The 15,420-nt window shown below is 45.9% G+C and overlaps 1 protein-coding gene across 1 annotated transcript in view; it reads right to left on the bottom strand.

The window, feature by feature from the left end:
* Nucleotides 1-13,132, bottom strand: part of LOC143040892 (uncharacterized) — a 94,397-nt gene extending 81,265 nt beyond the window's left edge. The window contains exon 1 of the mRNA XM_076212338.1: nucleotides 12,624-13,132. Coding sequence (XP_076068453.1) covers nucleotides 12,624-12,746 — 123 coding nt within the window. The 5' untranslated portion in view covers nucleotides 12,747-13,132. The remainder of the gene's footprint in view (nucleotides 1-12,623) is intronic.
* Nucleotides 13,133-15,420: the final 2,288 nt, after the last annotated feature.

Here is a 15,420-nt window from a genome sequence, read left to right as displayed (position 1 = left end):
CAGAGGACTGAAACGGGTGAGAGGAGAGGAAGAGAAAGAAGATGTGAGAGGAGAAGAGAGGAGAGGTGATGAAGGAGGAGTGAGAGAGGAGCGGAGACGAGAGGATGAGGAAGAGCGCGGGAGAAGAGAGAAGTGGAGAGGGAGGGGAGAGAGAGAGAAGTGGAGTGAGAGAGGAGAGGAGAGAAAGAGGAGAAAGAAGATACGAGGGAAAAGAAAAGGGGAATAAAGTAAGAGAGGGGAGCGAGGAGAGGAGAAAGGGTGAAGGTGAGAAGGAGAAAGGGAGAAGAGGAGATGAGGAGAGGAGAGGGGAGAGAGGAGAGAAGAGAGCGAGAGAGAGAGGGGAGTGAGGAGCGAGAGGAGAGGAGGGAGAGAGGGGAGAGAGGGGAGACGAGGCGGGGAAGAGAGGGGAGAGAGTGAGAAGGAGAGGGGGAGAGGGGGGAGAGGGGAGAGCGAGAGAGCGAGAGGGTAGAGAGTGATGGACGAGAGGGGGGAAGAGTGAGAGAAGGGGAGAGAGGAAAGAGAGAGAGGAGAGGGGGGAGGGGAGAGAGAGGGAGACGAGGGTGAGAGAGAAGAGAGAGGAGAGGGGCGGTTGAGAGAGAGAGGAGAGAGGGGATGGGACGAGAGTGAGAGGAGAGAGGAGAGAGGGGAAAGAGGAGGGAGAGAGAGGATGTAGAGACGGAGAGGAGGACGAGAGAGTGGGAGAGGAGAGAGAGAGGAGAGGAGAGGAGGGAGAGTGACCAGAGAGAGAGAGAGGAGGAGGAGAGAGAGAGGAGGTGAGAGAGAGAAGAGGAATGAGAGCAGAGCGAGAGGAGAGGAGGAGAGAGGAGAGGAGAGAGAGGAGAGAGAGAGAGGACGTGGAGAGATGAGAGGGAGGAGTGGGAGAGGAGAGGCGAGGAGAGGAGGAGAGGGGAGAGGACGAGAGCGGGAGAGAGGAGAGGATGAGAGGGAGAGGAGAGAGAGCGAGAGAGAGAGAGGAGAGAGAGTGCGGAGGAGAGAGAATAGAGGAGGAAGGAGAGACGAGAGGAGAGATGAGGAGAGAGGAGAGAGGAGTGTAGGATGTCAGGAGACAAGGGAAGAGAAAGAGGATAGAGAGAGATAGAGAGGAGAGAAAAAGAGGAGAGAAAAAGAGGAGAAAAAGAAAAAGAGGGAGAGAAAAAAGAGGATGGCCAGAAAAAAAGGAAGGAGAAAAAAAAGGACCTCGGAGAAAATAAGGGAAGAGAGAACCCGAAGAGACCCGAAGCCTCTGCTGATCTCCCTTGAAGTGTGTTGTGTGTGTGTTGTGGTGGGAGGGTGGAGCAAGGTGGAAGACCTTTCCAACCCCCGGAAACCTGGAGACCAGGCGGGCGAGGGAGCGAGCGAGTTCCCGGAGATCTCTGGAAAGATAAGGGCGGAGACAGAAGGCCCGGAACGGGGGCAGGTGACACGTATGGGAGATAAGGGGGACATCGGATGGGAGATAATGAGTCATGATAGGGGAGGAAACATGGTAATGTCTATGTTTAGCGATCTGCTCTGGGTCGGGGTTTCGGTGGGGGGAGGGAGGGAGAGGGGGAAGGTGGGGAGGGAGAGGGGGAAGGTGGGGAGGAATGGAGAGGGGGAAGGTGGGGAGGGAGGGAGAGGGGGAAGGTGGGGAGGGAGGGAGAGGGGGGGGGGAAAAAGGTGGGGGGGGGGACGGGAGGGGAGAGGGGGAAGGTGGGGAGGGAGGGGAGAGGGGGAGAGGAGGGAGGGGAGAGGGGGAAGGTGGGGAGGGAGGGGAGAGGGGGATAGGTGGGCGAGGGGGGGAGGAGGGGGAAGGTGGGGAGGGCGCGGGGGAGAGGGGGAAGGTGGGGAGGGGGGAGGGAAGAGGGGGAAGGTGGGGAGGGAAGAGGGGTTAAGGTGGGGAGGGAGGGGGAAGGTGTGAGGGAGGGGAGGGGGAGAGGGGAACGGTGGTGGGAGGGAGGGCGTGAGAGGGGGAAGGTGGGGACGAGGGAGGGGGAGAGAGGGGTGAAGGTGGGGAGGGAGGGGAGGGAAATGTGGAATGTGAGGGAGGGAGGGGGAAGTGGGGGAGGGAGAGGGGCGAAGTGGGGGAGGGGGGAGGGGGAAAGGTGTGTGGAAGGGAGGGGAGATGGTGGGGAGGGAGGGGGAAGGTGGGGAGGGGGGGAGGTGGGGAGGGAGGGGTGAATAGTGAGGGAGGGGGGGAAGGTGGGGAGCGAGAGGGGGAAGGTGGGGAGCGAGAGGGGGAAGGTGGGGAGCGAGAGGGGAAAGGTGGGGAGCGAGAGGGGGAAGGTGGGGAGAGTGAGGGGAAAGGTGGGGAGGGGCGGGGCGGGAGGGGGAAGGTGGGGAGCGAGAGAGTGATAGGAAAGGTGTGGGGCGGAAGAGGCGAGATGGGAAAGGTGGGGAGCGAGAGGGGAAAGGTGGGGAGCGAGAGGGGAAAGGTGGGGAGAGGGAGGGGAAAGGTGGGGAGAGGGAGGGGAAAGGTGGGGAGAGGGAGGGGAAAGGTGGGGAGAGAGGGAGGGATATAATAAGGGGTGGGGAGAGTGGGGGGTACGGTAAGGTGGGGAGAGAGGGGGAGGGTTTAAGGTGGGGAGAGGGAGGGAGGGTGGGTTGGTAACGGAAAGGTGGGGAGAGGGAGGGGAAAGGTGGGGAGAGGGAGGGGAAAGGTGGGGAGAGGGAGGGGAAAGGTGGGGAGAGGGAGGGGAAAGATGGGGAGAGGGAGGGGGTAAGGTGGGAAAGAGGGAGGTGGGAGGGGAGGGAAAGGTGGGTGGAGAGGGGGGGGAAAAGGTGGGGACGAGTGAGGGAGGGGAAGAAAAGGTGGGGAGGTGGGAGAGGGAGGGGAAAGGTCGGGGAGAGGGGGGGGGAGAAAAGTGGGGAGGGGGAGAGAGAGGAAGAAAAAGGTGGGGAGAGGGAGGGGAAAGGTGGGGAGAGGGAGGGGAAAGGTGGGGAGAGGGAGGGGAAAGGTGGGGAGAGGGAGGGGAAAGGTGGGGAGAGGGAGGGGAAAGGTGGGGAGAGGGAGGGGAAAGGTGGGGAGAGGGAGGGGAAAGGTGGGGAGAGGGAGGGGGAAAGGGGGAAGAAGGTGGGGAGTGGTCGGAAGGGGAAAGGTGGGGAGAGGGAGGGGAAAGGTGGGGAGAGGGAGGGGAAAGGTGGGGAGAGGGAGGGGAAAGGTGGGGAGAGGGAGGGGAAAGGTGAAAAAGGTGGGAGACCTGAGGAGAGAGAGGAGAAGAAAGGTGGAAAGGAGAGGGGGGAACGAGGGAGGGGAAAGGTGGGGAGAGGGAGGGGGAAAGTGGATAGAGGGAGGGGGAAAGTGGATAGAGGGAGGGGGAAAGTGGATAGAGGGAGGGGGAAAGTGGGGAGAGGGAGGGGGGGAAGGTGGGGACTGGAGAGGGGGGGGGAAGGTGGGGTGGGAGAGGGAGAAGAAGGTGGTAGGAGAGGGAGGGGAAGGAAAGATGGGGGAGAGGGAGGGGAATGAGTGAGTGTGGTGGGAGGGGGAAAGGTGGGGAGAGGTGAGGGAGAGGTGTGGGGAGAGGGAGGGGAGTGTGGTGGGCGAGGGGGGCAAGGTGAGGGACGAGAGGGGGTGTGGAAGGAGGGGGAGGAAAGGTGGGGAGAGTATGGGGAGCAGATGGGGTGTGGGAAGGACGGAGGGAAGGGTGGGGAGAGAGGGTGGGTGTGGAAAGGAGGTGGGAAGGTGGGGGAGGGAGGGGAGTGTGGTGGGAGGGGGAAGGTGGGGAGAGAGAGGGGGTGTGGAAGGAGGGGGAAGGTAGGGGAGAATGTGTGGGGGTGAACGATCGGGAAAGGAAAAGGGGTTTGGAAGGAATACATTGGGGAGTGGTGAGGGAGAGGAGTTGGGGGAAATGGGGGAAGTGGGGGAACAATGGGGAGGAATAAGACAAAAGGGATTTGAATGGGGAGGAAGAAGAGGGGTAGAATAGGAGAGAGGGAAGAAAGGGAGTAGAATAGGAAGATGGAAGAGTAGAATAGGAAGAGGGAGAGGAGTGGAATAGGGTGGAAGATGGAGAAAAGGGAGTGGATAAGGAGGAGAAAGTGGAATAGAAGTGGAATACAAGAGAAAGAATGCAGGGAGAAAACGAAGGAGGGAGTGAGGTGGGAGTGGGAGTGAGGTGTGAGTGAGAGTGAGGTGGAAGTGAAGTGGTAGTGGGGGTGAGGTGATAGTGGGAGTGAGGTGGTAGTGGGAGTGGAATTGACGTGGTGGTGGGAGTGAGGTGGGAATGAGGTGAGAGTGTGAGTGAGGTGAGAGTGTGAGTGAGGTGAGAGTGTGAGTGAGGTGAGAGTGTGAGTGAGGTGGGAGTGTGAGTGAGGTGGGAGTGGGAGTGAGGTGGGAGTGGGAGTGAGGTGGGAGTGGGGTGGAAGTGAAATGGTAGTGGGGGTGAGGTGATAGTGGGAGTGAGGTGGTAGTGGGAGTCGGGAGTGGAATTGACGTGGTGGTGGGAGTGAGGTGGGAATGAGGTGAGAGTGTGAGTGAGGTGAGAGTGTGAGTGAGGTGAGAGTGTGAGTGAGGTGGGAGTGTGAGTGAGGTGAGAGTGTGAGTGAGGTGGGAGTGGGAGTGAGTTGGGAGTGGGAGTGAGTTGGGAGTGTGAGTGAGGTGGGAGTGGAAGTAAGGTGGTAGTGGGAGAGAGTCTGGAGTGGGATTGACGTGGTGGTAGGAGTGGAGTGTGAGTGAGGTGGGAGTAGGAGTGAGGTGGGAGTGTGAAATGGGAGTGTGAGTGAGGTGGGAGTGTGAGTGAGGTGGGAGTGTGAGTATGAGTGAGGTGAGAGTGGGAGTGAGGTGAGAGTGGGAGTGAGGTATGAGTGGGAGTGAGGTATGAGTGGGAGTAAGGTGGGAGTGGAAGTGAGGTGGTAGTAGGAGTGAAGCGGGAGTGAGTTGGGAGTGGGAGTGAGGTGGGATTGAGTCGGGAGTGGAATTGACTTGGTAGTGGGAGTGAGATGGGAGTGAGGTGGGAGTGCGAGTGAGGTGGGAATGGAAGTACGAGGCGGGAGTGAGTGTGAGGTGGTAGTGGGAGTGAAGTGTGAGTGTGAAGTGTGAGTGTGAGGTGGGAGTGGGAATGTGAGGTGGGAGTGAGTGGGAGAGGTGGAGTGGGAGAGAGATGGGAGTGGGAGTGAGATGGGAGTGGGAGTGAGATGGGAGTGGGAGTGAGATGGGAGTGGGAGTGAGATGGGAGTGAGATGGGAGTGGGAGTGAGATGGGAGTGGGAGTGAGATGGGAGTGGGAGTGAGATGGGAGTGGGAGTGAGATGGGAGTGGGAGTGAGATGGGAGTGGGAGCGAGTCGGGAGTGGGAGAATGAAGAAGTGAACAGGTGCAAGAGACGATCGGGAGAATGCGTAGGGAAAGAATTGTGTGGAACAGAAGAGAGTGGAAGAGTAAGAAGAGGGATTGTAGGGAAGGAATAAAGAGGAAGAGAGGGAACTCCGGTGGAAATTGCTCAAGAAAACAGTGACGCCACATCATATAAATGCATTTTTTTTAAATTCCCAAATACGTCAATATTTTTATAGAAAACTTGCTCCAGTCTTTTTTGACACAGAGGGGTACTTAATATCTGTCATATGATTATCTTCATGATTGTATCAAATTTAGCTTTTCTAATGAAAGGAATGAAGGTTATGACGCAATGCTATTCACTATTATCTTTACCCTTGATATTTTTCACAACTTTGAATCCATCTCCCTTCATTAAGTTCTCTAAATATTTCTTCATTTGGATACTCCCCACTATCTCATCACTCATCTTTGTGGGGAGCAACAGCGTCGTGTTTTGATTTTAGGCCTACGTTTATTTTCCCTGCCCTGTTACTTCTGCCTCGCCTTACATTCCTCATTCTCGTTTTTCCTAATTTGTCTTTGCCATTCAAACGACTCTTGTGATGCGAGATTTGCGTTCTCTATTTTGATCGTTATCACATCTCGTTACTTGGCATCTTTCGTTTTCATTGCTCGTTTCTTGAACAACATTCTTTTTATTTTTGTAATTCTTTCAACTTCCCGTCTTATTAGCCTCCAGCTATGTCTTTCCATTTATCATGTATTACTTGTTTATGAAGCGGCCTTGATGTGGATGAGCCGGGTCTTGCGTCACTGCTTCTGACCCAGGGCAGTGGGCAGGATGCAGGGATGACCCGTCATCCAGGAGGTGCCAAGATAAGAGGGAGGGAGGAGGGTGGAGGGGAGTGGAATATATAGGAAATTAAATGGGTGGGAGTGGTTTCTATGCCTTTTTCTTTTTGGCTACCCCCCGTGTAGGAGGAAAAAGCCTTTGGTATATGTGTGTATGTACTTGTTTATTAACAACATAAGAATAACTTGACTGAATCGGTTTAACTATACTATCAGGAGCCTAGGATGGTGCCCCTTACAGAGGCCTTTGTAACGTGGAATTTAACGAACCATGCCCTTGGTCCAACTCACCCGTGGCAGGGTTCGAACTACCCTCAACCTCGATCATCGACACAAGTAGCGACGCTCTAGCCCGCTCAGCCATTCATTAAGTTGAAATATGAACTCCACTTGTTCTGTTGAGCCCTCTACCCTCACTTCAACTTGACTGATATTTGTGATGCCTCTCTTCCCGACACATTTGGAGTATTTGCACACACTTGGAATTGTCTAGCGCGTCATTATGTTTATTTGGTATTCCAGAATGTTCTTTCTTCCACTTGTAACAATTATTAAAAAAAAAAAAAAAAAAAAATCGCAATACACTACTGCTTAATGAGCTTCCGCCCCACAATGACAACATTTTACAAAGTCGACAATTTTATCTTAATCAGTTGCCAATAGTTTTTATTCCAACATTTTCTTTCCCATTTTATTTTCTCTTTTTTCGTGTGTTGGAAGTCCTACATCGTCAGATTTCTCAAAACATAGATCTAGTTTTGACTTCTTTGGTGTTTTTCTTTACGTACTAGTTTCTTTCTCTTCTATACACGCATGCATATTTTCTTACCTACATATTACTGGACAAAAAGCTACATTACTTATGATTTTCCAATAAACAGGTCTTATAACACGGAGTGTTCCACACACACACAGAAACAAGGAGACAATTAAACAAACAAAATGAAAACTCGACATCTACCCAACCCGTCCGTCTTTTCCACATCCAAATGTGGCAGCATTTGGCAAACTGTCTTTCAACCCCTGAAGATTGTTTATTTTCTCAACGGCTTTATTCCACTTTATTTATCTCTTTGCGTCGATCCTGTTTGCTCGCGTGAACATAGATATTCTGTCTTTTTTTTTCTTTTTTGCCTACTGCCTGCGAGTATTCGTCTTGTTTTCTCTTCACTAATCTTATTTTCACAATCGGCCCAAGCGCCAACCACGGCCTTGGCCCAGAGTACACCCCAAACCCGACGTTATAAACAAAACAGGCAGAAACACGCAAGGATGTGGTGGAAACTCTACTCTTATTACCAAGAAAAGTATATCAACACAGACAATATCGCCTTACCATAGGGTCTGTTGAGAACTCGAGAATTAGGCTCTTTCCTCCCCAAATCTGAACAAAATTATCTACGTCCTCTCGTAGCTGCTAAATGTAAACATGTATGCGTCGGGCAACTGCCCAACTCGCCGAAGTATAGAAATTAATTGCGAAAAAAACAAAAAAAATTGTTCAGTTAACTTTTCCATTCTTCAAATGCATTATTATATGTATGCAGAATTTAGGAAGAGGGAGAATTTATTATAGATGAATACCACTCACACTGACCACCGACAGGCAAATTTTCAAACGCTGGGATAACTTAACTACCAAAAGTAAGATGATGACAAGACAAATTTCAAAGACTCAAGTCATGTTACCGTACCACAATCAAAATATAACGTGTTGGATGGAAAAAATATACGAAATTCAAATGCTGAAGCAGAATGGAAATAAAATTCAAAGTATACGATGACAACATATATACAAAATGCAAAGAACAGGATGAAAAAAAAAATCCAACAGCTCTTTCCAAACTGTCAAGTATCTCGTACATATAAATCAAACGCTAGAATATATAGATACCGAGTTGGGTCACACATATGTGGAATTCAAACACTGGAGCATGATGAAAAAATTCAAAGTCTACGTTGACCTATGGACAAAAGTCAACGCTGGGATTACGGTCATAGGATCAAAGTCACGTTGGATCAGTCCTTCATAAATTCCCAAGGATTTTATTCTATCGAAAATTTTAATTTTTTACGAAGACTGAGTTCCTAGCTTGTGGTTTGACGAACATTAAACCGAAATACGTTATTCCCAATTTAAACTAAAGATTAAACACCCTTTCAATACAATAAAAGTTGTCCATCTTGTTTCCGTTGGGGGGGGGGGGATTTTAAGCAAGAGTTGGCCAGGCTGCCAGTATGGCACGGAGTGACGGGTATAGAGACAGGCTGGTAGGGAGAGGATAGCGAATAGGTAAGTAAGTTGGCAAGGGTGTTGGCGGGAAGGTAGGCAGAGCTGGGAGGAGGGGGTTGGGGTTGGGGGTGGCGGGTGGGCTGGCTGGCAGGGGGAGAGAGGGTGAGGGGCAAGACCAGTGAACTAATGAAGCAGAAGCCAGGAGGACCAGACAAGCCGGTAGACAGGGGAGACATGGGCAGAGATAGTAGGCTACGCAAACAAGAAGGCAACAAATATTTTAGACTACTCCAACACGCTCACATAAAACAAACCTAAAAATACGCCAGTCTACAATATATTTAACGGTCACGAATTTAAAAAATACAAGTTGTGTAAACTGATGTAAAAACGGTGATAGAGTGAAGAAGTAGCGAGGCCAAACAATGGTACAGGCATTTGCGAAGTAATACAAACATTGGATACAAGAACGTAATTTCTGGTACAATATTCAACCCAAGGTAAAACGAATACTATAAGGTACGTTAGCGGGGGGGGGGGTGAGGGAGAGCCAGAAAACATCTCCACTGCGCAGGTAGATGATGACGTCAACGGAAATATCGAGACCAGGGGGGTTCCGCGGGTCGAGAGCTGTCAGTCACTCGCACACCAGTGTGTGGAGCGAGGCTCCATCTTCTGATTAAAGGGATATACATTTCTTTTCACTACCCAAAGATAAAGAGCTTAGAAAGAAATGGATTGAATTATGTGGCACACACAATACTCGGTCATCTGGATATGTATGCAGCCGTCATTTTGAAAGTAACTATTAGCAACATTTCCTGAAATTTTCATTCAATTGCAAATAAACAGACCAAAGAATACGGTTAAAACATAACTGAGCTTGGTGGAGATAAAGGTCTACATACAAAATCCACGCAAATCCAAAATGCAATATAATAAAAACCATATGATGCTTTTATGTGTCATTACTACTGGGTTTATATTCAGCTAGTTGGTGTGTATCAACAGTATGATTTCTTCCTCATCTACCTGGTCAACATATAAACTGACATGTCATCCCATCTGATAACTCGTCATATTAATATAATCCACCTAATGTGAAAGCATGGAAAGCATTGTTATAACTTTTCTGGCGGCCATATCTCATATACTGATAATTTGAGGATAAGGAAGTGATACTAAGTAATTTCAGTATCATGTGAACATCAGTGTAATTTTAAAGTTTACCATACATGCATAGTTTTCTTTAAAGTTTACATTTTCTTCCACCTCTCACTCTACCCCCTCTGGATTTCCTATGACGTCACGGTGGAGGTGGGCGGAGGGGGTGGGGTGCTCAACGTACCTAATATTATTCGTTTTACCTTGGATCCGGTATGCCCCAAACGAACTTGTTTTTTCGAATGATCCAAATTTCAAATAATACAGCGTCATCTATTTATGAAAATCCAAACAATGCAAGAAAATAAAAAAAATACAGATTTTTGCTACCCTGCGAGAATATTAGCACAAAGTCTAGACGACGAAAAACGATTTTTTTTGCATACATATCGTACGCAAATTATTCGTTCACACAACTTTACATTTTACTCTTAGTCTCGTTAAGGATACAGTCATTTTAAAGAGATACATTATGCAGACTTAAAATTCGAATTATACAATCATGCAGATCACAAGAATACTTGTTTCATGATATATTTAATAATCGTGACAAGGGCCGGTATTATAACACTCGCTGAATATATTCTTATGCAACAAATGTAGACGTTATAATTCAAATTTATAATGAAGATCGGCTCTCCTGTTCAGTAACACCTCGTTCAAAAAAGGTACACCTATCATGTTAAGCTGAATAAATATTTTGCGATATTTGATACAAAATCTACAATGAACGAGAATCCAAACATATCCTAATTTAGGAATATATTATATACCTGATCCTTTGACGTCTATCTCGTAGAACGCTATTTGTAGGTACCTGTCGGTCCATTCATGATCTGACTGTAGGCCTAAAAATTACACATTATGTGATATCAGTCCAACCCAAAACAATGATGCATACGTAATTCACAAATCAATTAAGAATTTATTTATATATTTTGACGCATTTTCTTTGTTCATACACCATGATAATTTTATTTAATCATAATGAAATATGCAGCCGAGAGGGACTACCAAACAAAAGGATCCCAATGTGCATAAGCTAATGGTTAGCTGGGTTCATGAATGTCATTCCTATACTTTTTTCATAGCAATTTCTCTATCACGGTCGAGCAAGTACGGTATCGCTATCACAACCCCGTTTGTTTGGACACTGCGCCCAGTGGCGGGCCATCTGCCCGCGGGAGCCAATGATTTAGTATTCTAGTTGGAAATGCGAAGATGGCGTCCGCGTCACTCGATACGCGCGCACTTGGCCTTCTCGGCAAAATAAATTATGCCAACGCACACACAGGGCGATGTTTTGCGGGCGCATGGATATGAAGACGATGCCGAAAAATCATATCGCTGCGCATAAATAAGCACAAATAAAACAAGAAAATGTAGCGAAAGGGTTATAGCTAAACACACATAAACATACATAAATCACACACGCACGCGTGTATGTATTAATACACTGCATATATACGCGAAAACGCTCGAGTGTATGTGCACGATTTATTCTCTCTGGGTCAAGTGCTAAGCTCGTGATCAACAGGCATTTTACTACCAAATGAGAGCACAAAACTCGTGTACGCCGATCTGCGTGCGTTTCACAAACATGGCTTTTCGGATGACAGCTACGAGTTCAAGCATTACCCAATTTAAATATGACGCTGGAACCTTACACGCAACTTGCCTACCAGGGCTGGGGTACCGACTTCCAGTACTGTGATGCTTTTCAGTTTTGTTCGAGGACCGAACTTAGGAGTGTTGAGTTAGCAGGTGAAGTCGGTACCATTACACCAGCAAGCTAGTGTGCGTGCGTGCGCGCCCTTACATCGGGGCAAAGATGCAAAGGGCTTTCTCCACAATCACTATCTATTGACAAGAAGTACACTGTTAGTGTCCACAGTCATTATCTAATCACTGCCAACTGCCTTCGCTCTAACGAACCAGATTTCCACCTAGCACGATCAACATTGCCCTCGATACATTGTTGTCAATGAATATTGTCCCATATAAATAGTAATAATGATAACGATAATAATAATAATAACAATAATGAGTCGCTGGTCAATTATTAACGGCGAAATATCTTGTATTTGAATCACTTCCCTCTGGGAATTGCAAAGTTTGAATTTAAAATTGACTGGAATATTGTTGACATTTTGTGTCTCTCACGATCTTCAACGGCGCCGACAGTTGAGAGTTCCAGTAGAAACGACTTCAGTTGCAATACCTAATTTTTCAAAACTCCAAATATCAAATTATCTTCCCGTCACATAACTAAGTTGAATTTTGAACTAAGATATCGTAAACTTATACGAATGTTATACATTGATGAAGTGTTCTTAGAGAAATCTAGATTTCTGAAAGCGATGTCACTTTCTAATTATTCAAATGGAGGTTGTAGGAAAAATAGTCCAGTGTGACAACCCTTTTACAAGAACGCGCTGTCCAAGTGTTGTATTTCTAATAAAAAACAAAAAAACAAAATAGAACAAGTGAATAAACATTCCATTCAACATCAAACTACCTTCACATCCCATCAATATAAAAATCGTAAATTTTTCAACATACATTTATTTATTTCGTGTTACAGATTGTCCCCCTGTGGTCAAACGACTGCATAAAGGAATCACCTAAAGCCAGCCAGAACAAAATTTGCAATGTAATACCCGATTACAATGACTAATATTTAATTCTAAACATGAAACCAGCATATTCTAGTATACGCACGAGCTTAAAAATTGTGATCCGTGTGGGCTGCTTAAGCCTACCAATTACGTCCTGTGGTTCAGTGAATATGTATATTTAGTTATGCTATATATACTAGCCTCAATGTTTGGTTAATTGCTTCCTATCATTGCAAAACAGACAGAAGAAAAAAATGCGTAATGACCTATTTTTTGTGTTGTTATTCTCAACATGTAAGTGGTATTCGTCATCGTCATGTGAATATACACACTTTCAAGAACAGTTGTTGATAGTAAGATGGAGCTGCGTGTCAGAGCCTTGGGATAATCCATTGGCTGGTCACAAGTACCTCCTTGATTGAACAGGCAGGAGAGCACTCGAAGCAACAATGGTATGTGTGCGTGAGATATAAACCACAACCGATTAGAATTGACTCCCACCTTATCGTCGAATGAGTCTTCGGCTCGTATCTCCATCGCGTCGTCTTTTGTGCCAGCCTGAAAAGTGCCGCTATCGCTTCCCTTCTTGATGTCTTCGAATGTCGTGTCTACTTCAAAGAACATTAGATTATTTCACGAAAGAAAAAATAACACAAATTGGGTTTTACTCGATGTTATTCTTATATCTTGAACGTAAAAAACACTAGAGCACAAAACCTCAGCCGATTTTTTTCTCTTTTTATCTTGATTATCTTGTTCCAATGCACTACGCATGGATTAATGTGAAAAAAAAATACAAAACATGCCAAACCTCAGCTATTATTTCGATTTTTTTTTTAAATTTTGGCGATTCCATAAAACGACAAAGCAATACATAAACCTTGTATATACACTATTGTCGACTCCGTAACATGTACGTTTTCTATTACATAGTAAAGCACCTACAAGAGTTGGGGGTTATCTTATTACTTGCTCGACTACATAAATACTTGCGTACGAGGCAAGGTGAAAGCAAACGTATAAATCTAAAATATAGTACGTTAAACAGCAGTAAATACATTACACATCTTTGACTTCGTGGTGTATTTCTTGTACCGGTATATGAATTTCTTTTAAATATTTCGAGTGCAGTTTCTAAAAGGATATATAATTTTTTCAGAAATGTCATGGATTCATGGTCCTAGCGCATGTTATTTCACCGAATTGGCCTAGTCAGACTCAATTGCTTGAAATGGAGCAACCACACAAAGGACAACAAAGAATCCTAACAAGTTATCACACTGAGCTATTTTTATTTAAATACGACTTGGCCTACAGAATTCTAGATTTCTCTAAGAATATTTCAACAGCATCTCCAACATTCTTATAGGCTCTTAGTCTATCATTCAGCTTTGCTATAATATGACAAAGATAAGGTAAAATTTTACTTTCGACCTTTGTTGGAATATAGCAATACAAAATTAAATAGTAATTTTGTAAATTAAAATGTATGAACGTAATATGCAATTTTGTGTGCGGAAATGAAAATAAAAAAAGTTGCTAAAACAGATTTCTAAGTAACGAAGTTGTGTACTACGAATGGTACGCCATGTTTGTTATGGTAGATTCCGACGTCGGAGAAATGAAAGAACGATAAATTTGTCTAAACTAAAGTAAAGTAAAGTAAAGTAAAGTAAACTAACCTAACCTAACCGGTAAAATTTTACTTTCGACCATTGGAGGAATATAGCCATACAAAAGCTGAGAGAGTGGTTGAAAAGCCCGCCAACGTCTCTCACGACGACGACGACGAGGACCAGCAGGATATCTAATTTGCAGGTAATTATTTATTAAGCACAGGTTAGGTTAGTTTAGTTTAGTTTTCGACAAATTTATCGTCCTTTCATTACTCCGACGTCGGCATCTACCACAACAAACATGGCGTACCATTCGTCGTACACGACTTCGTTACTTAAGAAATCTGTTGTAGCAACGTATTTTTGTTTTCATTTCCGCACACAAAATTGCATATTACGTTGATACATTTAAATTTACAAAATTACTATTTAATTTTGTATTGCTATATTCAAACAAAGGTCGAAAGTAAAATTTTACCAAAGATAATTTGATATTTGGAGATTTGAAAAATATAACATTGTAACTAGTTTTTACTCAAACTCTCGATTGTTAGCATTGGTGAAGCCTGTGGAATCCCAGTGTGATCACCCCTTCAACATATACTGCCCCATCTCACCCTATCCCGATAAGCAACATAATATTTTTTCCTTAAGTGTGATGTAATTAAGTGAATTCAAACTGAGAACGTTAGAGAACTTACCTGGTTGAGTTCTCTAACAATCGTCGTAACTGAGTGTATTCTTGAGGCTTCGATCTAACAGTAGAATTCCCTTGCCGAGGTTTATTTGTCCTTCTGGTACCAGAGAAACTTGTCTGACGTTCAGTTAACTAAACGTAGTCTCGTTCGGCTGAAATTCTTATGAGCTTGTAAAACGACTTCGAAGCCATGGGACAACTAATACTTTACGAGCTTGTGAAACGACTTCGAAGCCATGGGACAACTAATACTTTAATTAAGTAAGTTCTTAAAGTTCCCGATTTGTTAATCAAAATTAATACATAGGCTTAATAAATAATAAAGAGGGAGGGGAGTTTAATATATTAATTAAAATTATGATAGTGTGGTACGAAGTTACAGGAAAGGTTGCCGATTCGAAATTAAACAAGCTTTCGGGAAATTGCTGTAGCTCAAGGTAAACAATGCAATTCCTGTAACAACAATTACCACAAGCGATTTGTGGAACAATCCTGAAACTGTTGTTGATTACCTGGGAGCAGCGGCGGCGCCAGGAATTTTTAGTTGGGGAGGCTAAGGGGGGGCTGAGCAAATTTTTTGGGGGACTAATAGTAATATGATAATACATATATTATCCTCATTTCAGAAGGGGAGGGGGTTGATGATGGGGCTAGCACTGATGGCTGACAAATTCCACTTAATAAAATTATTTCAATGAGTGTTTTAAATTTTCAATTTGCTCATTTCAGTTGGGGGGGCTGGCCACTTTTTGGGGGGCGGGCGGACTAAAGACCCCCCCCCCCTTGGCGCCGCCACTGCCTGGGAGCCCTGGTCTTCAGCAGACCTGGGAAAACATACCGACTGAATGACTGACCACAGTGGGGCGATAATAATTATGATTTGATGGAAAACACTCTTATGTGGAGAGGAGTAATAACAGGAGTCCCACAAAGATCAGTGCTCACATAAGTCATATGTTTATCTACATAAATCAAACAACTCTAC

Source organism: Oratosquilla oratoria, chromosome 29 (genome assembly GCF_046742065.1).
Source record: "Oratosquilla oratoria isolate Oo_2021 chromosome 29, ASM4674206v1, whole genome shotgun sequence".
NCBI classification, from domain to species: domain Eukaryota; kingdom Metazoa; phylum Arthropoda; class Malacostraca; order Stomatopoda; family Squillidae; genus Oratosquilla; species Oratosquilla oratoria.
The sequence above is the reverse complement of the archived record's forward strand: the minus strand, read 5'-3'. Positions and strand labels throughout refer to the sequence as shown.